At 31.0% G+C, this 21,751-nt stretch overlaps 3 protein-coding genes, 1 long non-coding RNA gene and 1 pseudogene across 4 annotated transcripts; 1 reads left to right on the top strand and 4 right to left on the bottom strand.

Moving 5' to 3' along the window:
- Nucleotides 1–828: 828 nt before the first annotated feature.
- Nucleotides 829–3,804, bottom strand: LOC106454505 (calcium-dependent protein kinase 14). Its single transcript, XM_013896624.3, has 8 exons — nt 2,722–3,804; nt 2,498–2,621; nt 2,287–2,430; nt 2,038–2,190; nt 1,833–1,948; nt 1,581–1,748; nt 1,247–1,477; nt 829–1,164 (listed from the first exon to the last, which is right to left on the bottom strand). Exons 1-8 carry the CDS (start codon nt 3,223–3,225, stop codon nt 1,006–1,008), a joined length of 1,599 nt encoding a protein of 532 aa, XP_013752078.1. The 5' UTR covers nt 3,226–3,804; the 3' UTR covers nt 829–1,005.
- A 217-nt stretch (nt 3,805–4,021) lies between these two features.
- LOC106450644 (remorin 4.2) lies at nt 4,022–5,648 on the bottom strand. The gene is made up of 2 exons (XM_013892346.3): nt 4,872–5,648; nt 4,022–4,343 (listed from the first exon to the last, which is right to left on the bottom strand). The coding sequence occupies exons 1-2, from the start codon at nt 5,481–5,483 to the stop codon at nt 4,143–4,145; spliced, it is 813 nt and encodes a 270-aa protein (XP_013747800.2). The 5' UTR covers nt 5,484–5,648; the 3' UTR covers nt 4,022–4,142.
- Nucleotides 5,649–6,347: 699 nt separating this feature from the next.
- LOC111215510 lies at nt 6,348–7,739 on the bottom strand. Its single transcript, XR_002664404.2, has 2 exons — nt 7,518–7,739; nt 6,348–6,896 (listed from the first exon to the last, which is right to left on the bottom strand). It is a non-coding gene; the product is annotated as an uncharacterized LOC111215510 (long non-coding RNA).
- An 8,955-nt stretch (nt 7,740–16,694) lies between these two features.
- LOC125609580 (chloroplastic import inner membrane translocase subunit HP30-1-like) lies at nt 16,695–17,288 on the bottom strand. The gene is made up of 4 exons (XM_048781096.1): nt 17,226–17,288; nt 17,054–17,157; nt 16,867–16,990; nt 16,695–16,787 (listed from the first exon to the last, which is right to left on the bottom strand). Exons 1-4 carry the CDS (start codon nt 17,286–17,288, stop codon nt 16,695–16,697), a joined length of 384 nt encoding a protein of 127 aa, XP_048637053.1.
- A 3,101-nt stretch (nt 17,289–20,389) lies between these two features.
- On the top strand, nt 20,390–21,572 carry LOC125608890 (annotated as a pseudogene).
- The last annotated feature ends 179 nt before the right edge of the window (nt 21,573–21,751 follow it).

A 21,751-nucleotide genomic window follows, 5' to 3' on the forward strand; every position in this document is an offset into this window, starting at 1 on the left:
GAGGAATGATACCAAAACAAATTTGGTTATGATTCTTATAGATAAATACAAAGAGGAATGATACCAAAACAAATTCCATCTATTGTATTTCATTCTTATCATTCCATTTATTTTCATTCTATCAATTTCTTATTGTTTTACCAGTTACAACCTATATCACCAAACGAGTGGTAATCTATAGGATAAAGAGTTTGTTTCGTTGCGTTCAATTTCAAATATTTTTTGACAGAAAATGCTATTTTAAATTAGAATTTTTAAAAATTAATTTTCAGTATAAAAGGGATTATGTCACAAAAAGAATAATAGGAACAAAGAAGAAATGAACGAAGAAGAACAAAATAATAAGAACATTTATTCTCTATTATTCCTTGCCGGATTTGAAATTATAATAATTTTACTTTGTGATTCTTTAAATTAAAAGGAATGAGAAGGAACATTTGGAAAAAAAATATTCTTTATAAATGGTGTCAAATTTAAGGAATGAAAAGTAATTATCTATTCTCACTCATTCCTTTGGTCACCATTTAGAGCCTTTATGTCTTCTAAAATAAGTGTGGGTCATATAATATCATTTTTTCATGAGTGGATCATATAATATCAAATGATAAATTATGGAATGACCACAAAAGTTACCAGTCTCAGTCGACTTGTTTTCCACAAGATATAATTTAGATGTAGCTGTTATATATGGATGAATGTAAGCAAATCGAGAGACGTTGAATATTGAATAATTATTGTACATTTTATTTGTTGCATGGTACATTTTGTCCTCACATACGATTTTAATTTATCTATACATACGAGCTTCTCTTGATCCATCGATTTTTCAACAATATAAAAATGCCTAGAGCTTAAATCGATACCCGTCAAAAACTAACATGTTGTGAGAAAGTGAAAAACAAAAACCAAAAGAATGAACAAATATTTGTCTTCCTTTGGAATCAGATTCAATTTAATCTTTTGAGATTGAGAATAATTGAGTATTTATGTTGGGGATTCCAAGCTCTACTCTGCATCACAATTATTAGAATTTAAGGATCCCTCTTCCTTCAGTTTGATACTAAGATTCTTAAACCGATCTCTCGAGAACTGCTTCGAAGCTTTTCTCCAATCCGTTCCTGTTTTCATCATCGTTGCAAACTCTTCATAACTTATTCTTCCGTCCTGCACAAGTTAAGTACCGTTCAAAAACATTCAAACGTCTAGTTTATAGGTTTTTTTTTACACTACAAAACATGTTTCTAACCTTATTGGTATCAACATCAAGGATAATGGCTTCGACAACTTCTTCACTAGTTGTGTCAAATTCATTCGCCAAAGCTTCTCGTAACTCCTCTATTTCGATATAACCACTCTTGTTTTGGTCGAAGAACGAAAAGGCTGTCTTTAAGTGCTCGTCACTGCCCATCTTTCTGATGTGTACCGATATGGCTACGAACTCATTGACGTCTAAGTATCCATCTTTGTCAACATCTCCCTGTATAACAACAAAAACGTTAGTTTATTACTTAATAGCTTGTTTGTCAAGTAACTATTGCTCAATAGCTTGTAGGTCAAGTACTTGTTGCTTAATAGCTTACCGCGTCCATCAAGATTTGAATGTCATCTTGAGGAACAACAATTCCTAGTTTACGCAATCCGATCCTTAGCTCCTCGATGGTAATCTTTCCTCTATTGCTAGTGTCCATCACTTGAAATCTTTCTTTGATGCCTGATGCTTCTTCAACCGATAAATGCTCAGCTATAACCTAAAGTAACAAAACCACAACATAAATATCTTAAGCTCTTCCAAAATATACAAATTGTCAAGAGAAGAGATGATAATTACATACCCTGAGTGCTCTTTTCTTGAGCTTGTTCATAACTGTGAACTGCTTAAGCCTTGCTCTCACGGTTTCACCTAATGATACATTTGGAGCATTCTTACCATCTTGTAACCATGGATGTTCTGTAAACCAAAGATGGTTGGAGTCTCTTACTTAACTTTGATTCAATATGCATACTAAAAACAACTGCATTCTGAAAGCAAGATGATACCAAGCACTTGTTGAGCTGTAAGACGACGCTTTGGGTCAGGATGAAGCATCTTCTTGATCAGATCTTTTGCATTGGCAGAGACTTTAGGCCAGGGGTCTCTTCTGAAATCAATCACAGACCGAAGAATAGCTTTGGCGACTCCATGGTCAGTTTCTAGAAACAAACAAGATAGGAAAGACTCTATCAACATTGTATGATTCTACAAAAAAAAAAAACTGACACAAAACAAGTTGTGTGACAAAGCTAAACCTGCCCAAAAAGGTGGAACACCACATAGCAATATGTAAAGAATTACTCCTGCGCTCCAAATGTCAATCTCTGGTCCATAACTCTGCTTTAGTACCTCAGGAGCCATGTAGTAAGGACTCCCAACGATTTCATTAAACCTCTCACCTGCAAAGATAAACACTTGTAGGTTAAACATTGCTTCTTGGCCAATCATCCTAGATAAAAGCATTACCTGGTTTAAAGAAAACAGAGAGACCAAAATCAATGGCCTTCAAAGATGCAGTTTCCTTTTTGTTTGCAAACAAGAAGTTCTCAGGCTTTAGGTCTCTATGCATTACACCATGCTTATGGCACATCTGAAACCAACACGGAAACACACATTATGAAAAAACAACAAAGACGTGCCTCTCAAGCAATGTTATGTAGATCAATATTGCCATCAAAAACCTAATGTACCTGAACAACTTCCATGATTGTCTTAACAACCGAAGCTGCAGCTCTCTCCGTGTAATGCCCTCTAGCCACAATCCTATCGAAAAGCTCACCGCCTTCACAAAGCTCCATAACCAAATGCACAGCTTTGTCATCCTCGTAAGTCTCTTTCAACGTGACGATGTTCGGATGCTCAGGCATAATCCTCATGATCTCAGCTTCCCTCCTAACGTCATCTATATCCACAGCCGTTCTCAGCTTCTTCTTTAAGATGGATTTGCACGCGAAAACATCCCCGGTCTCGTTGTCTGTGCATAGATACGTTACACCGAACTCTCCTCGACCTAGCTCCCGACCTAGTTTGTATCTCAGCTTGATCTCTCGACCCGTTGGCTCCTTGAGGACGACAAGCTTCTCCCCGTCGTGGCGGTGGCCGTAGTCGATTGAGAAAGGATTTGCAAGTTTTAAACCTTTCTTTAGCTTTTCATTTACAATCAAAGATCCAGCCGTTCCACAGCAATTCCCCATTATACAATTAAAATGTTCTTGAAAACGTAAAAGGAGGAAACAAGAACCCTAATCAAAGGACCGTAGACTTGTAATCAAATGAACGTAAAGCCAAACATATCAAACTGTTCTTCTTTCTCATCAAATACAGAGAGATATGGAAGGAAGGTTTAAAAACAGAACAAGGAAAAACAAAAGTCCTTCCTTCCCGAAGTCTCTCTGTATTTCTTGTTATCTTGATTTCTGTTTTTATTTTCCTTTAGATATGTCTTTCTGTAATCATTTATTTTTAGGTCTTTTCTTACGTAATGTCCAAGCAAATCTGAAAATAACCCCTAAATAAAAGAACGATTATAGGATCACGATCATTTTCTTGTTTTTCATATCCAAGAAGAAAACAAATTTTTACTTCAATCATTTACATGGTTTTTTTCTTTCTTTTATTTTTGGTACATGAAAGGAAATGTCATGTTTCAATTTTCTTCTTGTCCATAATTAACATGTGTCATGTACAATCTGGTGCTATGTGTTATAAATACCTTATCTAATCAAAGTGCTTTTTGGTGCTATTTTCTATTAAAAAAAAATCTCATATGATAAAAGTTGGGATAAATGTTATTGAGAACATTCAACTTCCTACCAATCGATTATCGCTCTCTTCAACCATATCACCAAAATATCATATACGTTAGGTTTTGTACCTTTAGTGGACGGGGTCTATAACTATTGTTACCCTATCTATCTTCCATAAAATAGAATACTTGTTTAGTTATGTACTTATTCTATCTGATTAATTCTGTGGCTAAAAACTGGTAGATACTCACAAATCAGTATTTCTACGTACTATCTTTTATCTATGTGTACATAATAATTGGAAGTAAAATCCTGTTTTTAGCAACAAAAAAAAAATATAAGTTTATGATTGATCAAGAAAAGAACTAGGAGAAGGAGAAGCAAGAACGTTTGGAAGGAGACCGACCAACGGCTCTCATGAGATTAGCAACTTCTACAACTTTTGCAACCTCCGTTCCTCTCTTCGCTTCCGCTGTTGCTCTCCTCTCCTCCGCTTTTCTCTGCGCTCTCGCCACTTGGTTCTGTGTTTTCTCCAATGCCTTGGCCTTTCTCTCCTCTAGCTTCCTCTGCATGCATCAAAACCAAGTTATAATTTGCTTTAGGCCACATTTTCTATAGTTTACATAATACCTGTAAGTTATTAGAACATACTAGAGGTTTTCACGTACGTAGTAGTATGATTTTTATAAGATGAATAGATAATATAAAAACATTGCAAACATACAAGAAACGAACATTAACAGGTAACACTTGAATTATCAAATTTCAGACCATCTCATGCCAAATTAATTTATTTAGCAAAAAAATTAATTATATAAAAATTATGTCCCCACTTCACCTAACTCAATCTATCTACAACTCATTCATTGTTTTTTTTTTTTTTTTTGCATTTCAGAAACAGAAATGAAATGGTTTACTGTCCATTTGGACTGACTCCAAAGATTTTTCAATCACAACTTTTATATTGCTAACTATAATACATCGTCAGTCTATATCAGTCGTGAATGCTCTATATTAACCATATATGGTGTTTGTATTTCTAATCATCGTAGCTAAGATGGACAATTTTAACTACAATATAATTTAAATTTCACCTCGATTTTCTTCATCCAAGAATTGGCCTTATGGACTTGCTCGTTAACCCGACCGTTAATAACGGCGTCTTCTCTCTTAAACCTGTTATTAATCTTAGCCAGCTTTGCCGTCTGCCATGCCGTTATCTTAGCTTCCACCTCTTCCCTCTTCACCCTTTGTACTGACGTCATCCCAGCTCGACCCTGAACCTGACCCGACTCATTTCCACTTCCATGATCCAAACCCGAATCCGGATACTGCTCCGGCACTATTGCCAATGGGTTCATCTCCTCTTCTTCCCTCTCCTCGTGGATACTCCTCATCAACTCATCACCTTGCGTGACGTCACGAGCCGTTGGTTCGTTGTTGTTTCCCATGGATGAGCCGGCGATGACTAGAGCGTTGAACTCTCTGCTTATGGTTGTGAAATTTTCACCAGAAGAAGCTCCTTCGCTTATGGAAGTCGTCGTTGACCTAGTTGGAGAAAAATAGCCTCGCAAGGCAGGAGGTGGTGGCAACACCGTAGTAGACGCTGGAGCAAGCGCGTGGATGTCTCTCACGACAGCCTCCGGCGTCTCATCCCGGCTGGAGCGGTCCGGCGAGCTTTCTTGACCGTAGAGAGTTAACATCATCTAGGGTTTTAGGAACTAGGCAAAAAAGAAGATAATCATGGTCTGATCTGTATCAAACTAGTTTGATCTATTTGGGCTTAGATACTCTTCGGTAATGTCAAAGGTTTTAGCTTCTTTTTTTCTTAATTAGATTAGAGGAGAAAATAACACTACAAGACAAAGAAAAATAGTTAAATGTCGAATTTTCAAGAAGGTTATTAATTTTAAAACATGACAAAGGACCTCTTCATGAAAACAACGTTGGTCCAGTAGATAACGACTGCATTTAACTAGGCTTCGGAGACGTGCTTGTTTATCATGAGTTGTAAGAAAAAGACAATAATAAATTTATAACTTATCTTTCTTCACATTGTTTATCATGATACTATATATGAGGCTTTATTAGGAATTAAAAGTTGGAAAATAAACCAGAAAAACCAAACGAATTAATTCGAAATGCTTGAAGGAAATCAAACAAAAATTAGTAAACCAGGTTTAATTATTATAAATTAGGAAACCGAATCCGGACGGAAACTAAATGGTTAGAGTGTCGGCAAGTTTGAACCCCACCACGAAAGACATGATAATATACGTCTCAACTACAAAACGATGTTTTCAACGTGGCCATGTCTAATTAGTTGAATGTTCCCGCCAGACTATGCTGCATATGTCAGCATCAAATATGGATCTAAATGGTTTGAAGATGCCACTATAGCATTGCCACGTACTAGATGTCACTTCGGTTTAAATTCGTCTTTTTCTGATAGTGTAGTGGATTTTCAATTTCTTATATCAATCTGCTATGCTTTTCATTATATTTAGTGACATTTTATCAACAACTTTTAACCAATGAATACCTAGCTATATCAACTACATTGATCAAAAAATAAAGAATACCTATATCACTTAGTTTTATATACGTGTCATGTTTTCCGGCGCGGGGAGGGTTTAAGTTTCAACCACTCACAGTTTTAGACTACACCAGGGTTTATGTTGTATGGTTTGAACTTTGAACGTTCTAGGTACAATGGTTACGTTTCTAAACCTCAAAAGTTGGATGTAAAGTTTGGTGTTTAAAACGTTGCACAAAGCACACTGAGCATTCTTATATGTTACAAATGTGAAATGTCCATGATGTTTCTTTCCCCGATTGTGAATGCCTTAAACGTTTCTAGAATCGTACTCCCCTGAAAGCATATGTAGACTATTAACTTTGTTGTGTAAAGTTCTTGGGTTCCAGACGTTGAGACATAGACCAGATGCAGCCCCAAACTATTTTTTTTTGGATTTGGCCCAAGACTTTCTTTTTCTTTTCCCGCCATCCAACTTTTTTTTTTGAACAACTCCATCCAACTTTTCTTTGTGGTTCGAATGTATGATTTAATACAAACAAACAAACTGCCAAAAAAAAATTGAATGAACAACCTGCAATATCTGTCTATGAAAAATTAGACCATTTGATATCGAGGGGAAAATGGACCATGCGTTTATAGCGGCCTCGAATGAAATCACACTGATCAAGTACTTTTACGTAAATAAATTTTCAAATGACGAAATGGTTGCATGATCTATTTGAGTTAAGGTATCAGAGTTTCACAGTCCTATGAATATCAACATCAATGAAACTATTTAGAACTGATTATTATATTCCTCACAACAATACCCAACACCAATGCAGTGAATGCACACCTGAGACCTCTTCTATTACGACATATACATTTTTTTTTTAAATGTAGATATGATATAAGCCTATAACTGTAGACCAATCTTCTAATTTTGGTTAAAAATACGCTATATCATTTCTATTTAGTTTCTTTCAAAAATTGAAAGTATACATATTTTGGTTAAAACTTAAAAAGTTTGTAAATTAGTTAACTTAAAATATACATTTGACCAGGTAACACACGGATGATAATGCTAAAATGACTCAAAGCCACACAATGAAATAAAAATTCAACGATGAATTTCCTTAATTTACATTATTGATGTTAATTTCCTAATATTTAGTTATAAATCGTTACCTAAAGATAACTTCTCTAAAAATAACTTACTTACCTCCCGTATAAATCCCCGTGAACATCATCTAGTTTTCTTCAGACCTGCAAGAAACAATAAAAAAGTAACAAAACTACCAAAAAAAGAAGTAAAAAAAAAACCTTTCAGGTCTCAACTAAAAATGGAGATGAAGAAGATTGCCTGCGGAGTTCTTTTCGCTGCTGCTTCCATGACCGCCGTCATGGCAACAGAAGTTGGAGCTCCGGCACCAGGACCCGCCGCAAGCGGAGCCTCAGTAGTCGTACCGGCTCTTGGCTCTTTGGTTGGGGCTTCCCTCGTGTCTCTCTTCACCTACTACTTGAACTAAATTAAGTTTATACAAAAAAAGTTGATTTCTCTACTATGTCCGATTTTGAACGTATTGTTTAGACAGGCAAAGTGAATAAGACGGAAGAGCTAATAATTTGATTATGATCAGACAAATTTTATGTAATGCTGATTAATAAAAATAAATAAATGTGTTCTTCTACTCGTTCTTTTTCTGTTTCATCTTGTCCATATATTTTCCTCATCAATACTATTAAAACTGAAGGGCCTTTTTTGAGGTGTCCTTGGAGTTTTGAATTATTTACAATCTCATGCCACTGAATTATTTTTAACCTATGATTTCAATTAATTTTTTTTTTGTTTTTTTTCATAAATAGCAGATAACCATCTCCTATTTCCATGTAATCTTTTTACAGATTCATGCCAGAAATTATCTTTTAATATTAATTAAACTATATAGAAATTATTATTCACCACCAAATCGTAGGACATTATTTACCTTAAATAAATATACATTGAACCACTTAATTATTGCATCACATTACAGCTGAACAAACAAAGCTAGAATAGTCAATTTTCGTTTATGATTAAAATACTAGGGAAAAATACTACCACCACATTACATTTTTATTTTATTACTAATTATTAATACTATTTATTTGAATTGAGCATGAGAATATTCTCTATCAATACTAAACCATGTATTATGCTTTGCATTTCCCTTAATAAAGCAACAATTAATAATTCCTAACTAACCATGAATACTTCACACGATACAAAAGAAAAAAACTAACTCATCTATGAAGGGGATTTTCATAAAAGAGTCAAGAAAATTCTCATAAACAAGTCAAGATCTATGAAGGGTGATTTTCATAAATGAGTCAAGAAATTCTCTATCATATCATTGAGGTTAGTGTACAACTGCTTTGGATTTATTGGTGGTCTCTTAGTAATAAATAAGGAGATTGATTGCTTATAAAAATAAGGACTATCTTTTCAAGAAAAGGGGGGAACCTGGTTTCTAATTAGCATCATTTTATTTGCAAGTGCTTGAAATTAATGGAATTGGTTTGGGGTTTTATTTCAAGATTTACCGTTGTCTTCCATGTCTGCTGTGTGTTTATGATTTATTGCAGAAACTCTTATCAACTCTCCACATTGTCATCAGTGCATATTGCATATCCAGTAGACAAGGCTCAGGACAGGGTATACATATGGATTTTAAAAGGTTAAACGTTTCTTTTTCAAGTCAGACGGTCCAAAGTAAGTGCAAAGTCTTATTTTTATTCTGATTTGAGGTTTCATTCTGGTGTAATGTCTTTGTATTTATTTTGGTTCTCTTGTGTTTTTAAAAACTATAGATACACAGGTCTTGGTCTAAATGTATTCAAGGTTATAGCGAGAGAAAAAATAGAAACGCCCATTTTCTTCTCCGTCGTTGCGGTTAGTAAGTCAATTACAAACTCTTTTTTTCTTACAAACTCTTTTTTGTTATGAATACGGTAAACTTTTCAAGGTTTCAACAGATTTCTTAATTGCTTCAGTATGAGTTAGTTTCTTCTCAAATAAAAATTATATTTCATATAATTATTTAAATATATCGAATGTAATCGATTTTTTTGGGATATGTGTAACAGATAATTACCATCTTCTTAATACGATAATAGATAATACATGTAGAAACCATGTTTACAATAATCATCTCATAAATTAAACCCACCAATTTCGGAAGTTGCCTAAAAATCTAACCTGTGGTTATGGAAAATGCAGTAACTTCAGCATATGTGACTTACATAGAAAATCCGGAACATTAACTTTCAGCATATTCGATTAATATATCTTTTAAGCATTTTGGGAATATTTCAAAAGATCTAGGGGCCCAAAATTAATTGACAAATCTACAAAATTGTGTACATCCTAAACTAATTGACTTACTTTATAAATATTCCTGGTCCATCGATTGATTATATTGTTAATCAATATTTGACAAATTTTAACCAAATGTTGATGGGTCAAGTAGGAAAACAAAATTATTAGAGAACATTTCACTGCCCACTACTAATAACATTCTTATTTTATCCAAACCCAAATTATAAAACACATTATAATCAATTTAACCTCATTGAATCAAAAGTTTAATTAGTATAAAATGTAGAAAGATGTTAGTATATATTAGTTAATTAATAATAATGTTCTAAGAAAAAAATTATTTTTTGAAAAAAAGACTGATAATACGGGTGGACATTCGGGTATTCATTTGCGTTTGGTTCATGTCTATTCGGGTTTTGGATATTCTAAGTTAAACATATCAGCCCCATTCATGTATTTATAAATTTTGGTTCGGATCATTGCGGATTCGGTTTGGGTTTGGATAGCCCGGATAAATTATTTAAAAAAAATTAAATTCATATATACTTTAAATTTTTCAAAATATAAAAATAAAATAATATATTAAATATAAATTAAAATAATGTATGCCAAAATACATAAACCTAATATATAAATTGGTTTGGCTTGAATATTTGAATAGAATTAATTTATATTTTAAGTATAATTGGTGTTTTGATTATTGATTAGCTATTTTTATAATTATTTTTAATATATATATTTTCAGTTATTTTAGGCAACTTCAAAATATCTTATATACTAAATATTTTTATATATTAAATTTTAGGATAATTAATATATTTAAGTATATAAATCTGATTCAGATATATTCAGATATCCGAAATATTTCAAGTTGAAACGGATTTAGTTCCGATTCTCTAGATACCAAAGTTTTGAACATGTTCGGATATTTAACCAATTTTAGTACTGTTTTGGTACTACTTTTTCTGATCGGATCAGATTCGAGTCAATTTTTCCGATTCCGAATTTTTCCATAGCCCTAACTAATATAATTGTAAATCATATAGTTTTAAAAAAAAATGTAAAGCTTTAATTTATAGAACTAAAAACTATTAAAATATTTCCAAAGTAGTTTATTATGAGTATAAAATCCCACATTTTAGAAATACCATCTTTAAAATTCATATTTATTTTACGAACATACAAAATTTACACGATTAAATATATGATTGTATTATAAGTATTTTAAACACACATAATGCTATACTCGATCAACCTTTATATTGCTTTCGTATGAAATTATTTAGAAAAAATAACCCCGCACGGGTCAAAATGTAGTATCCTACTTGAAAACCATAACTTGATTGACTATTTTTTTACGTCATTTATTAGGCAACACTAGTCCTTATATTTTACGCATATCCCCTATATATTATTTGATAAACATTACCACTTCTTTTTGTAGCCACATGTCATCACTAGGATGATTCTTAAAATCATTAGAGAAATATGTTGGTCCATCTAATTATATAATAAACTTTTTATTAAACTAACCATAAATTCATTATTAATGTTCATTATAATTTCCTTAAATAAAAATTACGGAATTGCCTAATACGGCTAAAATATATATGGCAATTAATAATTTTGAATAATAAATATTTGATAAAAATTATTGTATCTTCTATCATATTTGTTTAATTTTAAACTATTAAACTAAATTAAACAATCGTAATAACCATATAATTAAAATTTATATTTTTCTGTATATGTTATATTTTGAATTTTTAAAAATGAATATAATCTACTAAAACTGTTAAAAGTCTCACATTCAAATTTTGTGATCCATGGTTTAAAATTTTTGTTATGAAAAAATACAAATGATTACAAAATCATATAAGTAAAAGTTTTAATTAAAAAAATTATTAAGATTAATATATATATATATATAAACCATATCAAATACATAAATATTTTAGTTTCGAAATTTAATCTGAACAATTTTTTTGATAAAAGATTTGAATGATCATTGACAACTTAATTTTTTTAAAAATATAAATTACTAAAACTGTTAATCCCATGAAAATTTTGTTATCAATAATTTAAAGTTTTTACTATAAAAGATACAAATAATCAAACAATCATATGAGTAGAAACATCATTTAATAGAAATTAATATTAAAAATTCAATATGTATGTTAATATCATTTAAAATTTAATTACATATCCTATCAAATAGAAAAAATTGTTTGGATCAATAAAATTGATTTAATCATATGTTCGCACCAATTTAATTATATATGTAATAGTTAATGACTTTTAGTTATTCAATATATATTTATTATTTTATGTAAAACCATATAATATATATAATGTTCATTCCGCGCAAGGCGCAGATCTTAACCTAGTATTTGATATTTGCGCACCCCTATCATTTAGCACAACGATTTTACTATAAAAGGCACATACACATTACCTCATAGATGCAAATATGCATATATGTTTGGGTATTCAATCGATTTCGTGTCGGTTCAGTTCCAAATATTTTATATCTATAAATACTCAAAATAGGGTATAATTCGGCTTCAGTTCAGCTTTTTTAATCTAAAACCATCAAAATTTAACCAAAACTTTTTTCAAAAAAAAGTTTGACCAAAACCAAATATATAAAATTTTAATTTTCAAAATAGCCAATAATAAACAATTAATAATTGAAATTAAATTTTAAGTTTAAATTTTGATATTTAAAGTTTTATATTATTCAAAAATATAAAAAAATAAGAGAAATTGCTTAAACTACCACATTTCTAATACCATTTTTCATGTTTATCTTAAACACATTTATCTTTAGTTTTAAAGAAGTAAATAAACACTTATAATCATGAGGTATTTAAAATTTAACCAAAACAAAATATATAAAATTTCAATTTTCAAAGTAACCAATAATAAAAAGCTAATGATTGAAATTAAATTTTAAATTTTAAATTTTAATATTTAAAGTTTTATATTATTAAAAATATAATAAAAATAAGAGAAATTGTTTAAACTATCACATTCCTAATACCACTTTTCATGTACCTTAACAATATTTACCCTTAGCTTTTAAAGAGGTAAAATATACTCTTATAACATTAGGATTAACTAATCTAAACTTAAATTTTAAATTTGAAGGATGGAGTTTTGGATTAACACTTTGATAAATATATAAATTAATACTTAATATTTTAAATAATTTTTTTTTAAAGTTAAAAAAATAGAATTTTGAAAGAAAGTTTGAAAAAAAAATTCAGAAAAGTACAAAAAAATGGTTTATTAAAAGTTCGAATCTGAATACGTATAATTTGAAAAACTATAAAAAATAATATGTTTTGTTATTCACTGAAATAATTATTTATATTTATATATCTAAAAAGCAGAGGTAAAAAGATCTTTTGCATTTTAAATAAAGAAGATATTTGTAATAATGTCCTTAAAAATTAGAAGATATTTTATATTAATAATTATTTATGGTATAAAAATCAGGTAAACGTGAAATCTCCCAAAAAAAATTAATGAAGCTTGTAAACAAAAAATTATACAGATAAATCATAAATTAAAACAGAAAATAAAACATATAAAGTAAGACTTTTGGAATTAAGAATCATCTCTCTCTCTCTCTCTCTCTCTCTCTCTCTCTCTCTCTCTCTCTCTCTCTCTCTCTCTCTCTCTCTCTCTCTCTCTCTCTCTCTCTCTCTCTCTCTCTCTCTCTCTCTCTCTCTCTCTCTCTCTCTCTCTCTCTCTCTCTCTCTCTCTCTCTCTCTCTCTCTCTCTCTCTCTCTCTCTCTCTCTCTCTCCAAATGATGGCGAAGACGAGCTCAATGAATGTAGATTACGAGGTTCTGGTTTGATATTTGAATTAAGGTTGTGCTAACTGCCTAACTTGTTTTTTCATTTAGACCATTTCAGTGATCCTCCAATCTGAGGAAAGCATTAAAAATGAAAAAAATCATCTTTAATAATGTATTATTTAGAAAGAGAAAAAGAAAAAGGTATTTTCAAATTGAGAAAATACTTTTTATTTACGTAGTCTTTAAATTCTTATATAGTTAATATTCATATATAACATAAATAAAGATCAATGTAGGTGCCTCTTGGGATGGAGATTCTATGATTAGTGGAGCTGCATGGATTAATCGTAATGCCCAAGGCCAGGTCTTGTCTCACAGTAGGCGTTCGTACTCAGGAGTTCGATCCTTTCTAAAGGCTGAGCTTTTGGCAATGTCCTGGGCAGTGGAAGCGGTGAAAAATCTACGCTTGAATTGTGTGATTTTTGAGGTGTCCTCTAAAGAAGTTTATGAGCTGATCACTAAATCACTGAGAGGTCCTCGCGATTGCTTGGCTCTCAATAACTTACGTGCCCTCCTGCACACTGCAGGTAATTATCGGGAAATCGGCCAATTCCTACATCAACAAGGGTCAACGGTCCCGATCAGTACATAAACATGTTACCTGTGCGAAAACATACATCAACTAGCACAAAATTTAATTTTCATACATGAACTTTTAAAATTTGGTTTTATCATACATTGACATAATTTCCGTTAGTCAAACGTTGAGTTGTCGTTAACCGGTAATAGAAAATCGGCTAATTCCTACATCAACAAGGACCAATGGTACGGATCAATACATGAACACTTCACCTGTGCAAAAACATACATCAACTAATACAAAATTTAACTTCACTACATGAACTTTTGAAATCTGGTTTTAACATACGCTAAAACTTGACATTTACTTAATTTTCACTAGTCAAATAATATTGAAGCTAAATTTTATGTCACGTATTGATTAAATAATGTTTTTATTGTATAATATGGTAATTAAACTGTATTACGTGGTAATTGAATGAGAAAAAAAAATCATATAGGTCAAACGATTTATTTCTCGTGTAATTCATTAGTTAGCTTTTCTCTTTAATTTTTTCTTCAACTTTTTCGACAACAAAAAACACCGAGAAAACGAAAGAAGACAAAATTGAACAAAGAGAAAAGAAAATGTCTTCGATAAGCTAAACATTATCCTTTCTCTCTGTCAATTACTACGTACTATGGTTTAATTATCACATAATACAATAAAAACTTTACTTAATCAACACGTGACAGACAATTTATTTTCGGTATTATTTGACTAGTGAAAACTAGGTAAATCTATTTTATTAAATTTAAGTACAAAATAAAACTAACATTATTTTCAACATATTTATTACATATTTTCTTTCCTTATTTTCACTCAACTTAACTACTTTATTAATTACATTTTTTTCCAAATAATTTGACAGCATGTCTTATAAAAATATAAAAGAGAACTTACCTATATTTAAGTGTTTTCTTATATTTTTTACATTTTTTTGTACTTCTTAACTACTTCATTAAGGTATGGATATCAGGTATATGGTTGGGTATGGATTGGTTCTTTCGGATATCGAATTTTTTTTTGTTTTGAAATTATTCTTTGTTTGGGTATTATAAATTTTCGGGTGGGATTCGAATAGGGTCTTTTCAGATCCGGGTGAGTTTGGTTTTTATGTGTAGGAAAATAACAATGAACAAAAATTTATATATTTAGGAATGTCATTAAACAATTTATAAAAAAGTTAACAACAAATATCCGCGCGGACGCACATGTCAAGCTTTAGTGTATGTTTAAACCATATTTCGAAAGTTCATGTATTGAATTTAAATTTTGTATTAGTTGATGTATGTTTTTGCACAGGTGAAGTGTTTATGTATTGATCTGGACCATTGGTCCCTGTTGATGTAGGAATTAGCCGATTTTCTGCTACTGGTTAACGACAACTCAACATTTGACTAACGGAAATTAGGTCAATGTATGATAAGACCAAATTTTGAAAGTTCGCATATGAAAATTAAATTTTGTACTAGTTGATGTATGTTTTCGCACAGGTAACATGTTTATGTATTGATCGGGACCGTTGGCCTTTGTTGATGTAGGAATTAGCCGATTTCCCGGTAATTATCACATCACGTATGTTCATCATTCACTGAACAGAGTTGCCTCTGAAATAGCAGCTAGTGTAACACGCGATCTTCGTCTTCAATTCTATGTGGCGTCTGGTGGCCCCTGCTGGCTTATGGCACTTATCAATTTGGAGGCTGCAGCAAATGGCCTGTCCTCAGCTACTGACTAAGCCTCTGTTGCTTTCGTCTTCGCTTACTGTGGAATGACTCTCCGGAGTTTCAAATCTCTTCGAATGCTTTGTCCACTGTTTCTGGGGTTTTTTTTAGCTCACCTACTGGTGCTTGCCTTTTTTATTGTTGTTTTTTAAATTTCCTTGACCGTTTTGGTCTAACGCTGGTGGTTTGTACCCTTTGAATAATCATTTGACAAAAAAAAAAAAAAAAACATAAATATTTAGCTAAAATAAATTATAGTTGGATAAAATTTGTAAGTTTTTAAATAAATATCATTATTAAATTTAATAGTAAATAGTAATAATAGAATATACATAAAATGTATGTTTAAAATGGGAAAAATGAAAGCAACTATTAGAGTAAAAACAAACTCATTTTGAAAGAAAATTTAAGGATAACAACTGGAGATGCACTTAAGCAGACATCAAATTTCAGCAAATGGATTTTCATACATGGTTAAGTCTAAAGGTTATTATTAGGAACTAGCATGGTTAGGTCTCAGAACTACCACCAAGATTCTCAGTCATCACCACCATACAAAGAAAAGGGTTGGGTCAATTAATTGCTATCCTCACTTGCGGTTTACCATCTTATGGTACCTGCACTCAAAACAACAGAGCATAGTTGGATCCAATTCATACATTTGATCCAAGTGAGAGTAGAGAAGCTTGTGAACAAACCTCTTGATATGATCAAGTATCAGACGTCTTACCCCTGATGGAATGTTCACGTCTTTGAGGTCACTGGAGTCAGAAGAAAGGGGATTAGTTTATAGTTTCTACATAATTATAGATTGAAGCTTAAAGGAGATAGATGTATAATGCAACCTGTCAGTAAGAAATGGTAAGGTGTAATCAGTGAGATGTCCCTTCTAGAAGTTCTTCTCGTATTCCTCAAGGCCTAGCTTTACTAGCATAGCTCTTGCCTCTGTGTAAAAGTCGCGCGGTTTGGTTGTTTTCATCATCTGAAGGGAAAACAAAGACGGTGTTTTGTAAGTAAGAAGAAGATATATACTCTTCTGAATTTGATTAATGAACAATCACCTTATACACTGTTGCTGAGATAACAGCGAAACCCGCAGCGCTGAGGAGTGCCTGTGCAGGTCGGGCTTTCAAGCCTTTGCTCACAAAACAGAATGTCAACCCAGCACCTGATCCTGAGACCAAACTGCAAAGTTACAACAAAAAAAATTAGCGAAACAAAGAGTTTGGAAAGAATGAAACTTTTTACCGATTCGTAACATCATCTTTGCCTCTGATTCCTTTCATTACGGATTCAATTCCACAATCTGCAGCGGAAATTACTGAAAAGACCCCAGCACACTCACGAACAAGCTGATTCACGAAACCCAGTTAGTTATTGAAGCTGGGGGTTTAGGGTTGTTTATGAAGCTGAACAAAACCTGAGTTCGACTCTGTGGGGCTAGCACTTGAGGGTTACGCCTTGCCAGGCCGATCATGACCATTCCTACGGTACCGCCAAAAAAAGGTCAAATGTTTAGGATAGAGAGGGAAAATACATATGCATGTTACTATATCTTATCTTCCTCTTATTGAATATATGATTTAATACATGATAAAATTGTAAAAGTAATAAAAGAAAAGATGAATTAAAAATTAAAGAATGTTGTTTAGAGTTGGTTGTTTGTATATGAGATGAGGTAGAGGGGACATAAGTGCTTATATGCCGGTCGCATGTTCTTAACATTTGGAAATCCCTTATATATTAATTTTGAGGAACATTTGAAAAGATGTAACCTCAATTTTGTATTAATTAAAAGAGGCCCCAATGCATAGGTGGCACTCAATTAGGTAGTCAATTACATTCAATTGAAAAATAAGTAGGTCCACATTCGACTTTTATATGTTGTTAGATACATAAGTTGGTCAAACTATATGATATAATGATATGATATGATATTTTCTTTCCTTAAATAAAACCTACGGAATTACCATAAAGGACTAATATATATATGACAATTAATGAGTTTAATAATAAAGATTTGATAACAATGTATATCTCCTCTATCATTTTTTGTTTAATTTTATATTATTAAAATAAATTAAACAATCAAATTAGCTATAAAAATAAAATTTAGATTTTTTCGTATATGTTATATTTTGAATTTTTAAAAACGACAATAAATGACTAAAACTATTAAAATTATTATGTTAAAAATTAATGATCAATGGTTTAACATTTTTATTATAAGAAGATACACATGATTTTAAAACCATATGAGTAAAAAATATCATTTAATAATAAAATAAATATATATATATATATATATATATTAAACACTATATACCATAAGATTACATAAATATTTTAATATTAAAACTTTCAATGAATTTTCAAGAACATTTATAAATTATAAACTTATTAAAAATTTCAGATTGAAAATTTTGTTATCGATGATTTAAATATTTTGTTATAAAACGATATGAACGATCATAGAACCGTATGATTATAAATTCTTATTTAATAAATAATTATATAAAATATACTATTCCTAGAAAAATAGGTTGGTCCATCTTAACTTATATTACACTTTTTATTAAACTAATTATCGAATTGATAAATAACGTACCAAAAAATGTTTTGCACTTTCCTTAAATAAAAGCTACGAAATTACCTAATATGATTAACGTATATGTGAAAATTAATTATAATGAATAATAAATATTTGATAACAATTTTTATATCTTAGTTCTTTTTTTAATTTTATATTATTAAAATATATTTAAAAATCACATTAAATATATAATAAAAACATTTATAATTTTTTTATATGTTATATTTTGAATTTTTCAAAACGTCTATAAATTATTAGAAATTTGAAGATCCCCACTCTGAAAATTTTGTGATCAATAGATTATTTTTTTTGTCATAATAAGTTACAAATGATCATAAAATTGTATTAAGATGAATTTTTATTTAATATTATAAGAAGATACACATTATTTTAAAACCATATGAGTAAAAAATATCATTTAATAATAAAACATATATATTTATATATATATAGATTATAATATATACCATAAGATTACATAAATATTTTAATATTAAAACTTTCAATGAATTTTCAAAAACATTTATAAATTATAAACTTATTAAAGATTTTACATTGAAAATTTTGTTATCGATGATTTAAATATTCAGTTATAAAATGATATGAATGATCATAGAACTGTATGATTATAAATTCTCATTTAATAAATGACTATATAAAATATACTATTCTTAGAAAAATAGGTTGGTCCATCTTGACTTACATTATATTTTTTATTAAACTAACTATCGAATTGATAAATAATCTACCAAAATTTTTTTGCACTTTCCTTAATTAGAAGCTACGAAATTACCTAATATGATTAACGTATATATGAAAATTAATTATTATGAATAATAAATATTTGATAACAATTTTGGTATCTTAGTTCTTTTTTTAAATTTTATATTATTGAAAGATATTAAAAAATCACATTAAATATATAATAAAAACATTTATATTTTTTCTTATATGTTATATTTGAATTTTTCAAAACGTCTATATATTATTAGAAATTTGAATATTCCCACTCTGAAAATTTTGTGATCAATAGATTATTTTTTTGTTATAATAAGTTACAAATGATCATAAAATATAACGCATATGAATTTTATTTAATGAATATATATATATATATATATATATATAAACATTAATGATTTAAAGCAACAAGATTGGCTGATCAATTTAGTCGTCGAGTTGAAATCTTTCAAAAGTATGTGAAAAACTAAAGTCAAAGTAAATATAGATTTAGAATAGTAGTTATATTTTACTAACCAAATACCGAAAAAACCCGAACCGAACCGAAACCAATCCGATATCCGGATTAATCCAAATGAAGCCAAACTATTGTTTCATTTTCCAAAATATAATAAAAATAATAACTTAATCCCGCGCAAGGCGCGGGTCTTATCCTAGTAAGATAAAAAAAACAATTCAATCACTTTCCCTTGGCAATCAACACACAAATTAGCCACAAAGAAGGGGCATTTTCTCTACGAATTGGCGACACAATTTCACAATCCCGTCAATCATCATTATTGATAAATTTTAATACTATGTCATAGTTAAAAAAAATAATTAACAAATAAAAATGATTAAATAAAGTTTTTTACTACTTTTCACTAGAAAAACTCTCAAATATTTCTTTCAAGCCCAATTTGTTATTCAATTAGTGGTATATTTATTATAATTTTTCTTTATAAAACAAAATAAGAATATTTTCATTTTTTTTGGAACTCTTTAAGCCCTTCCAACGACCACTTCATCCGAGGGATTTGATACACGCGTCGTCAATCTCATAATCTGGAGTGTGGACCATCCCCTTACGTTAGGACCACCGTGTGCTTGTTTCCCTACAACACACAAGTCTCCAGGACCACATTATATGATGTTGTTGAGTTTGACCAACCAAGTCGCTTCTTGTATCTTTGGTCATCTCGTTTCAAATCCAATAACAAACTCTTCTCGGCGATTTGTTTGCTCTGTAGTTCGAAAACGTTCCTTTTAAGATGGTCTGGTGGAGAAAAAAAAAAAAAAAAAGTCAACGAGCGTCAGAGAATGTTTATGAAGAATGGTTCGTTACTACTTGAAGAGCTGATTGCGATTAGTGATGATGCTACATCAAATCCTATTAAACATTTCTCAGCTGATCAGATCCTTGAAGCCACCAACAACTTCAGCCGCAGTAATCTTGTCCGCATCGATAGATTCCGTCATTACAAAGGCATGCTCGATGACCGTCTCGTGCTTATCAAGAAATGGGCTTATGGAGGATCAATTTTCTCTGAAAAGATATACCGCGACTTAGCGGTTTCATCAATGGTTAGTGGTCACAAAAACTTCCTGAAACTGTTAGGATGCTGCCTAGAATTTTCTTACCCGGTTCTAGTTTGTGAGTACGCAGAAGTAATAACTCGTAGCTTAAGAGGAGCTAGATGTCCTATTGATCCATCACTAACATGGAGTATGAGAATCGTTATAGCAAAGGAGATAGCAAACGCTTTATCTTACCTTCACACATCGTTTTCAAGAACTCTAATCCATAAAGATATACAGCCTTGTCAGATTTTCTTGAATGAGAATGGAACAGCAAAGTTAGGTGAGTTTTGCAACTGTGTTTTCATTCCTGAAGGCGAAACATATGTTCAAGAAGATGTATTGGAAGGGACATATGGGTTTCTTGAACCTAACTATGGTTACTGAGAATACTGATGTGTATAGCTTTGGAGCGTTTATGTTTGTTATTTTAACTGGAAGAATATCGCAACCGATGTTTTGGAAAAGAGGAGATCATTTGGTGGAAGATCCAAAGCGTTTGTCTAGATTGGTCATGGATGGGAGATTTGATAAGGTTGTAGATAAGAATATGTTGGTTGTTGAGGGTAGAGACATAGAGCAAGAGAGACTGCAAGTGGAAGCGTTTCTTGAGCTCTCGTTGAGATGCATTGGTCGTCTAGGGGATGTTCCAAACATGACTGATGTGGCTAAAGAGCTTAAAAGGATTGAGAGATTGAAAAGTGTTCCTTGTTTAGTCAAAGAAACAGTTTAAACCTTTTTGTTATTAAGCTCTTCGTCATTTGGTGAATCAGATGAGAAGATTTGTATCCTATATACTGATAAAAGGATGTTCACTTTAGATGAGACTTATTTGGCGCTTCTCACCTCGTAATGATGCAGTTTGCTTTTTGCTTAGCTATCAATGCTCATAAAAGCTTAGCTTAGTTAACAAAATTATTGATATTTTTTACTATTTGATTGTTTAGGTTGGTTCTGGCTAAGAGAATCAACAAGGGTACATCCCTATATGAGAAAATATCCTCTAGTGAGCTTAGCAGCTTTGTCCATTGACCACAGAAACAGAGTAAATGAAA

Source organism: Brassica napus, chromosome A5 (genome assembly GCF_020379485.1).
Source record: "Brassica napus cultivar Da-Ae chromosome A5, Da-Ae, whole genome shotgun sequence".
NCBI classification, from domain to species: domain Eukaryota; kingdom Viridiplantae; phylum Streptophyta; class Magnoliopsida; order Brassicales; family Brassicaceae; genus Brassica; species Brassica napus.

Excerpts from the sequence above, each read along its gene's own strand:
- LOC106450644 (XM_013892346.3), bottom strand. The coding sequence starts at position 5,483 with ATGATGTTAACTCTCTACGGTCAAGAAAGCTCGCCGGACCGCTCCAGC. Across the intron at positions 4,344-4,871 it reads CTTGGATGAAGAAAATCGAG|AGGAAGCTAGAGGAGAGAAA; the intron begins GTGAAATTTAAA and ends TGATGCATGCAG.
- LOC106454505 (XM_013896624.3), bottom strand. The coding sequence starts at position 3,225 with ATGGGGAATTGCTGTGGAACGGCTGGATCTTTGATTGTAAATGAAAAG. Across the intron at positions 2,431-2,497 it reads CTCTGTTTTCTTTAAACCAG|GTGAGAGGTTTAATGAAATC; the intron begins GTAATGCTTTTA and ends TTATCTTTGCAG. Across the intron at positions 1,478-1,580 it reads TTCAAATCTTGATGGACGCG|GGAGATGTTGACAAAGATGG; the intron begins GTAAGCTATTAA and ends GTTGTTATACAG.
- LOC125609580 (XM_048781096.1), bottom strand. The coding sequence starts at position 17,288 with ATGGTCATGATCGGCCTGGCAAGGCGTAACCCTCAAGTGCTAGCCCCA. Across the intron at positions 17,158-17,225 it reads CCCCACAGAGTCGAACTCAG|CTTGTTCGTGAGTGTGCTGG; the intron begins GTTTTGTTCAGC and ends TTCGTGAATCAG. Across the intron at positions 16,991-17,053 it reads AAAGATGATGTTACGAATCG|TTTGGTCTCAGGATCAGGTG; the intron begins GTAAAAAGTTTC and ends GTAACTTTGCAG.